The 9,910-nt window shown below is 45.8% G+C and overlaps 1 protein-coding gene across 2 annotated transcripts in view; it reads right to left on the bottom strand.

Annotated features, from left to right (window-relative positions):
• Nucleotides 1-3,702: 3,702 nt before the first annotated feature.
• POPDC2 (popeye domain cAMP effector 2) overlaps nt 3,703-9,910 on the bottom strand; it is a 173,777-nt gene continuing 167,569 nt past the window's right edge. Inside the window, exons 4-5 of one of the 2 annotated variants that reach the window (XM_088463943.1) lie at nt 8,910-9,279; nt 3,703-4,253 (exon numbers count right to left, since the gene is read on the bottom strand). In XM_088463943.1, the coding sequence (XP_088320069.1) occupies nt 4,168-4,253; nt 8,910-9,279 (456 nt within the window). In that variant the 3' untranslated portion in view covers nt 3,703-4,167. Of the gene's footprint in view, nt 4,254-8,784; nt 9,280-9,910 lie in introns of both variants that reach the window. The other variant, XM_088463942.1, reaches the window with a different exon arrangement.

The following is a 9,910-nucleotide window of genomic DNA, read 5'->3' as shown; positions in this document are numbered from 1 at the left end:
CAGCTCTCACCCAGGCACCGGGACACCCCGTATGTGACTGTACAGCTCTCACCCAGGCACCGGGACACCCCGTGTGTGACTGTACAGCTCTCACCCAGGCACCAGGACACCCCGTGTGTGACTGTACAGCTCTCACCCAGGCACCGGGTCACCGCTTGTACCTGTGTTATCTGTGTAATCAGCAGCTGGAATATGTAATATGTAATAAACATATTTGCTCTTTATAAAGGAGATGTCTCCATTGTTTTAGGTTTTGTGTATAATAATAAATCATTTTTATTTGATGATCATTTGTAAATTGTCATAACATTTTCTCCATGGCGATGTCTGGAAAACAACAAGATATGAAGTTCAAGGTTTCTCTGCCGCAGTTTCAGGGTATTAGCTTTGCGCCATTGCGCACTCTAGATAACTACGGTGAGGTAGCAGCCACTGTCCATCTCCATTCTCCACCAGTCTCGCTGCGCCCCAGGATTCTGTGGCATCAGGCCATAATCGCTGCATGTACCCCAAGATTAGTACCGCCAGCCTGACAAGCTTAGCTCAGTGATAGTGAATAGGGTCAGTGGCGTCACCAGCGGGGTGCGGGCTGCACAGGGTGACACCGCCAAAGGGAGTGACACCAAAATAGCAGGGCTGCTCGGCTCTTTTGGTGTCACCCCCACGGATGGCGTCATCGATCAGCGCTGCAGCAGTGGTGGTGGATGACGCACACATGCGCACGTCATCCACACCCCCGTGTCCGGAGAGGCTCGGGAGCTGCTGGAAAGTCCCCGACCTGGCGAGAACAGGGGTGTGAACGTGTTACACAACATCAGGGAGCGCGGCCTCACTGGCAAAAGGCCACAGACAGATCAACCATTACGCACCTTCAGCCTTCTTCCATAGGCGTATGCGCGGTTTGGAATCTGCGCAGTCTGCAGCACGTGCGTTTGCAGATAACCGCAAGATCCGTCTGCATATGGACTTGCCTCAGAGTCGGAAAGGCTCGCGGTGAGTGGAAGGGGTAGAGCATCGGAACCTGCCGGAATCTATTCATTTGCTACCAAAAAACGTAAACAGAATTTGGGAGCCAGCTTGTTATCTACTGAGGGTCAGGCATTAAAAGAGAAGGTGGGAATGAGATTCCTCCAACTGCGCAGCCAATTTGGAAGCTGCCGTGTCACAGCACGCGGCCATCAGTCATTATGTTACCGATCCGTGTGACACAGACACACACACAGATACACACACACAGATACACACACACGAGACTGGTTTGATAACACTGTACAACAAATTAATACTTTTAATTTGTTTTCTTTCTAAAAATAGTCATACATCACTAATAGTCATACATCACTAACAGTCATACATCACTAATAGTCATACATCACTAATAGTCATACATTACTAACAGTCATACATCACTAACAGTTACACATCACTAACAGTCAGACATTACTAATAGTCAGACATTACTAACAGTCATACATCACTAATAGTCATACATCACTAACAGTCACACATTACTAACAGTCATACATTACTAACAGTCACACATTGCTAACAGTCATACATCGCTAATAGTCATACATCACTAATAGTCATCCATTACTAATAGTCATACATCACTAATAGTCATACATTACTAACAGTCATACATTACTAACAGTCATACATCACTAATAGTCATACATCACTAACAGTCACACATTACTAACAGTCATACATTACTAACAGTCACACATTACTAACAGTCATACATCGCTAATAGTCATACATTGCTAATAGTCATACATCACTAATAGTCATACATTACTAATAGTCATACATCACTAATAGTCATACATCACTAATAGTCATCCATTACTAATAGTCATACATTACTAATAGTCATACATCACTAATAGTCATACATTACTAATAGTCATACATCACTAATAGTCATACATCACTAACAGTCATACATCACTAACAGTCATACATTACTAATAGTCATCCATTACTAATAGTCATACATTACTAATAGTCATACATTACTAACAGTCATACATTACTAATAGTCATACATTACTAATAGTCATACATTACTAACAGTCATACATTACTAATAGTCATCCATTACTAATAGTCATACATCACTAATAGTCATCCATTACTAATAGTCATACATCACTAATAGTCATCCATTACTAATAGTCATACATTACTAATAGTCATACATCACTAATAGTCATACATTACTAACAGTCATACATTACTAACAGTCATCCATTACTAATAGTCATCCATTACTAATAGTCATACATCACTAATAGTCATCCATTACTAATAGTCATACATCACTAATAGTCATACATTACTAACAGTCATACATTACTAATAGTCATCCATTACTAATAGTCATACATCACTAATAGTCATACATCACTAATAGTCATACATCACTAATAGTCATACATTACTAATAGTCATACATTACTAATAGTCATACATTACTAATAGTCATACATCACTAATAGTCATACATTACTAATTTGAGGTCAAGAAAAACTAAAATGATTTCAGAATGTTGTTACTAGCTCTATTTTTTGAGCTACACTACTTGCACTATACTGTATGTAGATTAGTGATATAGTCATAGTGATAAGCTATTTTAAAATTATCTGATATTTTCTTGATAGAAAATAAATAACAGTTGTTTTAATTCAATCAATCACAAATAGGAACACAAACGAAACAAACATACAGCATACGAAACAAACATACAGCATAGGAAACAAACATGCAGCATAGGAAACATACAGCATAGGAAACAAACATGCAGCATAGGAAACAAACATACAGCATAGGAAACAAACATACAGCATAGGAAACAAACATACAGCATAGGAAACAAACATACAGCATAGTAAACAAACACAGCATAGGAAACAAACATATAGCATAGGAAACAAACATACAGCATAGGAAACAAACATACAGCATAGGAAACAAACATACAGCATAGGACACAAACGTACAGCATAGGAAACAAACATACAGCATAGGAAACAAACATACAGCATAGGAAACATACATACAGCATAGGAAACAAACATACAGCATAGGAAACAAACATACAGCATAGGAAAGTGCTATGTAATATAGTGGCCTATACATGGGGGTGCTTTCTCTTTGCTTGGCGCTTGTACTCCTCCTCTGGGGCATCTCTTGTCACTGTCACCCACCCTGATATCTTTGTTCCATGGCTGAGATGTCTTAGTGGAATCGCTCCCTATGCTCGTCACTCAGTGCACCACAGTTATCTTGTGTGGGTAATCCCGTGAATCGCATATATTTGAATAGGGGAGGGGACAAATAACTGATTCATTTAATTGGGTCATTAGGCCCCGCCCCCTCTGCGCGGAACGCAGATTGCTGGTAAGATTTTCTCCATTCTGCCCACGTCACTAGGAATACCCCTACATCGTCATACATGGGCTATATCTCGGAACTCAGAGCTAACAGAGTTTTACATGTCATATTCATTCTGTGCATGCTGACATCAATTAGAAGTAACTATTTTCACATCGGAAACATTATCATTGTTGTGCAGTGTTATTTGACAATAAGATGCAGGAAGACTGATCAGCGGCAATACGTGAATTATCATTTTACTATTGTACAAATTATTCTATTATTATAACTTTTGATGCATTTGCGAAGAAAAATGGAATAAATGGACACACACACCATTATTTTCCTTATCCAAAGAGGTTTCTTGTATTAATGGTGAACAGAGAACAAAACACTGTACATGAACCCGCTGCCCTGTGCGTCCCTCCGTGACGCAGAGACCCCCCCCGTACGGATGGGATGTTGTGACAAATGTTTAGTAAATTGTGCAGAGGTGACGATATGTGACTCTAGACTGGCGCTGCCAAGTGCACCACCAAATGTTTCTCTAAAGAGTTGACATCCTGAGGGTGTAGAGTATAGCGTGGTGGGACCTCATTGCTGGCAGCACTGGCGCATGGGGCGGAGCTAACAGCGACTGAGCTCACACGCCAGCCATGGTTTCCGGCCAATCTCTCCTGAAGCCGTGTCACGTCGGCCATTGTGCCCGTGTGCCCTTGTGAGTGAGTTCACACTAGTGGGGTCGTGTGTCCAGAGCAGAGGGGTGGCGGATACTTTTATTGTTCCTTAAAGTTCTGGAGTTTGCGTTGGGGCAAGGGGAGCTCGCCCATAAGACAGGAGCCGGGGGTGACCCTTCTGGAGAACGGTGGAGTCTGGAATATAAAGAACAGGGATCACACAGTGCACAGATAAACAGGAGCGGGGGCAGTGCACTTACCTGTCAGCGGACCTACTGCCCCAGTGATGTCATAACGGCTCATTTATGCATTTGGTAAATGATTACGGAGTGCATGGCAAGGTACAAACCCGCCCCCTCGACACCCCAAGATTACGAGGGTCCCCCATACACATGTGGGTGCACGTCGTACGCTCTCACGCTGGCTTTAACTGCTCTGTTTTTAGCCTCATTTCTGTTTTATAAGCAGGAGACGCCTGTATGACATGAGGCATGAGGTATTCTGCTAGTGAGGTTTCTTATCACGATAAGGGTCTACACGGCGGTTCCCCACCAAAAAGGGCAGCAGCAATGAATAATCCCTAAGGTAGGTCGGGGCCTTCACTTACAAGCCTCTGGGTAGGTGGCAAAATCCACCAATTACTGTAGCACTAATAGGGTCTATTTATGAATCTAAAACTTGCTGTCAACCCTCCATAATAAATAGCACGCCCCCCAAAATTCCAATTGTTTGTGATATGAGGCGATAAGTAATGCGAGTTTTCAGTGTTATATCGCAGTTAACAATAAATAGGCCCCTTAATTCATACACATGAAAGCCTCCTCCAATACCCCCACCTCCTACCAATGGCCACAGGCCCTGCACGGTCCCCCACGTGTTCTCAAAAACCGCTTGCGCTATGAATTGTCCAGCCACGTTTATGATACCTTATTTAGTGGTGCGCATATCACAGAATCGCGGTAACCGGTAACAACCCGATGTCAGTTCCACAACAAGCTACGTTGGTCAAGACAGACACAGTCACGGGATCACATTGCACAGCTCAAAGTCACGGGATCACATTGCACAGATCACAGTCACGGGATCACATTGCACAGATCAAAGTCACGGCATCACATTGCAGAGATAAAAGTCACGGGACCACAATGCAGAGGTCACAGTCACAGGATCACATTGCACAGATCACAGTCACGGAATCACATTGCACAGATCACAGTCACGGGAACACATTGCACAGATCACAGTCACGGGATCACATTGCACAGATTAAAGTCACGGGATCACATTGCACAGATCACAGTCAAGGGATCACATTGCACAGATCACAGTCACGGGAACACATTGCACAGATCACAGTCACGGGATCACATTGCACAGATTAAAGTCACGGGATCACATTGCACAGATCACAGTCAAGGGATCACATTGCACAGATCACAGTCACGGAAACACATTGCACAGATCACAGCCACGGGATCACATTGCAGAGATCACAGTCACGGGAACACATTGCACAGATCACAGTCACGGGATCACAGTCACGGAATCACATTGCACGGATCACAGTCACGGGATCACATTGCACGGAATCACATTGCACGGATCACATTCACGGAATCACATTGCACGGATCACAGTCACGGGATCACATTGCAGAGATCACAGTCACGGGAACACATTGCACAGTCACAGGATCACATTGCACGGATCACAGTCACGGAATCACATTGCACGGATCACAGTCACGGGATCACATTTCACAGATCACAGTCACGGGATCACATTGCACAGATCACAGTCACGGGATCACATTGCACAGATCACAGTCACGGAATCACATTGCACAGATCACAGTCACGGGATCGCATTGCACAGATCACAGTCACGGGATCACATTGCACAGATCACAGTCACAGAATCACATTGCACAGATCACAGTCACGGAATCACATTGCACAGATCACACTCACGGGATCACATTTCACAGATCACAGTCACGGAATCACATTGCACAGATCACAGTCACAGGATCACATTGCACAGATCAAAGTCACGGGATCACATTGCACAGATCACAGCCACAGAATCACATTGCACAGATCACAGTCACGGAATCACATTGCACAGATCACAGTCACAGGATCACATTGCACAGATCAAAGTCACGGGATCACATTGCACAGATAACAGCCACAGAATCACATTGCACAGATCACAGTTACGGAATCACATTGCACAGATCACATTGCACATATCACAGTCACAGGATCACATTGCACAGATCACAGTCACGGAATCACATTGCACAGATCACAGTCACAGGATCACATTGCACAGATCACAGTCACGGGAACACATTGCACAGATCACAGTCACGGAATCACATTGCACAGATCACAGTTACGGGATCACATTGCACAGATCAAACTCACGGGATCACATTGCACAGATCACAGTCACGGAAACACATTGCACAGATCACAGCCACGGGATCACATTGCAGAGATCACAGTCACGGGAACACATTGCACAGATCACAGTCACGGGATCACATTGCACGGATCACAGTCACGGAATCACATTGCACGGATCACAGTCACGGGATCACATTGCACGGATCACATTCACGGAATCACATTGCACGGATCACAGTCACGGGAACACATTGCACGGATCACAGCCACGGAATCACATTGCAGAGATCACAGCCACGGGATCACATTGCAGAGATCACAGTCACGGGAACACATTGCACAGATCACAGTCACGGGATCACATTGCACGGATCACAGTCACGGAATCACATTGCACGGATCACAGTCACGGGATCACATTTCACAGATCACAGTCACGGAATCACATTGCACAGATCACACTCACGGGATCACATTGCACAGATCACAGTCACGGGATCACATTGCACAGATCAAAGTCACGGGATCACATTGCAGAGATCACAGTCACGGGATCACATTGCAGAGATCACAGTCACGGGATCACATTGCAGAGATAAAAGTCACGGGATCACATTGCAGAGATCACAGTCACGGGATCACATTGCACAGATCACAGTCACGGGATCACATTGCACAGATCAAAGTCACGGGATCACATTGCACAGATAAAAGTCACGGGATCACATTGCACAGTTCACAGTCATGGGATCACATTGCACAGATCACAGTCACGGAATCACATTGCACAGATCACAGTCACGGGATCACATTGCACAGATCACAGTCAAGGAATCACATTGCACAGATCACAGTCACAGGATCACATTGCAGAGATCACAGTCACGGGATCACATTGCACAGATCAAAGTCACGGGATCACATTGCACAGATCAAAGTCACGGGATTAGATTGCACAGATCACAGTCACGGGATCACATTGCACAGATCACAGTCACGGGAACACATTGCACAGATCACAGCCACGGGATCCAATTGCACAGATCACAGTCACGGGGTCCTGTACAGTATTAATAATATACAGCTCATTTTGCGCAGGTCCTGGGCGCAGCACATTGCTGATGGCGGGACACCGGGAGCTGAGACTGACAATATTCTCTACATAACACGATTATTCTGAATGTCCTGCCCATGACACCAGGCAGGGACAAACAATGCCAACGCAAGTCCAAACCAACCAATGCACAACTTCCCGCCGTGATCCAGACATGAAACTGAATTTCGGCATGTTACACCCCCCCAACACACACTAACAGCCCCCACCCACCCACCAATAACTGTTAATCGGTCTCCCTACTGGCGGCATGCAAAATAACCCGTCATGCCACGGCAGGTTCACAGATACACACAGCTATGCCGTCATGCATCACTGTTACCTCGTACCCTGTGTGACGGCTCTTACTGGTGCCTGAGTTTATAAGCTGGAGTAGTGTGTATCATGGTAAGTAAATATCATGGGGAGTAAAGGTGCGTACACACTGGGCGATCAGGAAAGACCGTACGATTACAACATCGTCATTCCTGATCCCCTGCAGTGCCTACACTGAGTGATCAGTCGTTCAGTGCAGGCTCCCTCCCTCATCACTGAACACGCACAATCTCTCGTTATCGACATGCTCAGGCGACGGGCAATGTTGGAAACGACCAGCGGGAGCGCGCATTGCTGGTCGTTTCCGTCATTATAGTGCGCGATTTCTGAGCGAGTGCACGATTACGATGTCGTCATCGTGCAATCGCTCGGTAATATTGCCCAGTGTGTACGCACCATTACTGTGACGTGTATAGAACATGACATCCTGACCTATCTGGGATTCGTTCTGCTCCTGAAACCGTGATTGGTTAGTACCTGGTACTAAAGGGGCCTCTTGATCTAATGTATTAAAGCCCTATCCTTCTCCTATTTGTATTTAAAAAAGGCATCTTGTTGGATTTACAAATAACATGTAAAAGTTAGCATACACTAGGGAAGGAGATGCTCTATGTCATATTGAGGAGTTGCTGAGTGCTTCAACGGGAAGTCTGGCATGCATAGGGAGGAAAAGTTGATCCCATAATCAAATGTACATATAATATGTTGTGTTAATTCTGCAGCAATTTCCCTTGGGAATTTTAGCTGTAACCTATTAGATGTCTGCAAACTCCAAGCGTATTCCCACTGCATTCTCAGTCACTATGCCCAAAACAGAGTTAGATTTGTGCCAACAAACACACTCACACACTGCACAAGAATGGGCAGGCAGGGTGGTACTTACAGGGTACTCCCATACCAGCTGCCTCGCCCCCTCTCACTTCATATACTCCCCCTCGCTCACATAATCCATAAAGGAACCGGGCAGCTCAGCAAAGTCCTCTAGAATGAGACTGCTGGAGTCCTCACCCAGATTGCCACTCTCGGGGCGAGAGCCTCTGCTGGAGACGGACTGGTGAGGGAGGGCTGGAGGTGCCTTCTGTAGGGGTGGAGGATCCAGTGGAAAGAGGGAGGCCAAGGGCTCAGCAACTGGTCCTATCTGCCCTGTGGACTCTGATGACGGTCCCAGCACGTGGTAGAGGCTGGGGAGGCGGATGTCGAAGCGGAGGCCGAACTTGGCAAAGAGCTTATCGTTGAGGGCGTAGAGTTTCTGGCAGATGTCGTAGCCGAGAAGCACCGAGAAGAGGCGGGAGATGTACTTTTCCCGTGCCAGGAGGAGGTAGAGCTTTTTCCGGGGCCAGCTGATGTAGGTGCTGTCTGTCTCAGCTGTCAGAGTGACCTGAGGGGGAGACGGGAGAATTAGGCCAAGAACATACCAGGATCACAGTACAACCCCTGGCACCGTGACAGGACGAGCTCAGCCTTCTTCCCAGTGCTCCTCTGGAGGAATATTTGTGGGGGGGCTCTGCCAGGCTGCCCTCACTTTCTGGTCCCATACTGGCTGCCTGAGTGTGATGGTAACTAGTATTCATATACATGTAGGTTTCTTGACACTTGAACATGGTCACAGGCAAATAGGGACTGTAGGGACATATACCCAATATTCATTAGAACACAGTACAGCTTACCAATTCACCTGTACTCATGAGGCTCCTGGGATGTCCCTTGTACTTAGTGAACTATTGAAGGAATCATCCCAACTGTCCCGTGAAAAGTGTGAATAGTGACCTTACTGGTGGCGTTTACTCAGAAATGTCTCTGACCAAAATATTAATATTATGCATGATACATAGTTGCCACCTTTATGGATGCTCCCCCTTGGAGTTGTGAAGTGTGGGCACATAGCACAGCCAGGAGAGAGGTGCTTGGGGCATGGCACAGGAAGAAGAGAGGTGCTGGGGGATATGTCACAGGCAGGAGAGAGGTGCTGGGGGGGTGGCACAGGCAGGAGAGAGGTGCTGGGGTGCGTG

Source organism: Taudactylus pleione, unplaced genomic scaffold (genome assembly GCF_031769625.1).
Source record: "Taudactylus pleione unplaced genomic scaffold, aTauple2 ptg001518l, whole genome shotgun sequence".
Classification (NCBI taxonomy): domain Eukaryota; kingdom Metazoa; phylum Chordata; class Amphibia; order Anura; family Myobatrachidae; genus Taudactylus; species Taudactylus pleione.
The sequence above is the reverse complement of the archived record's forward strand: the minus strand, read 5'-3'. Positions and strand labels throughout refer to the sequence as shown.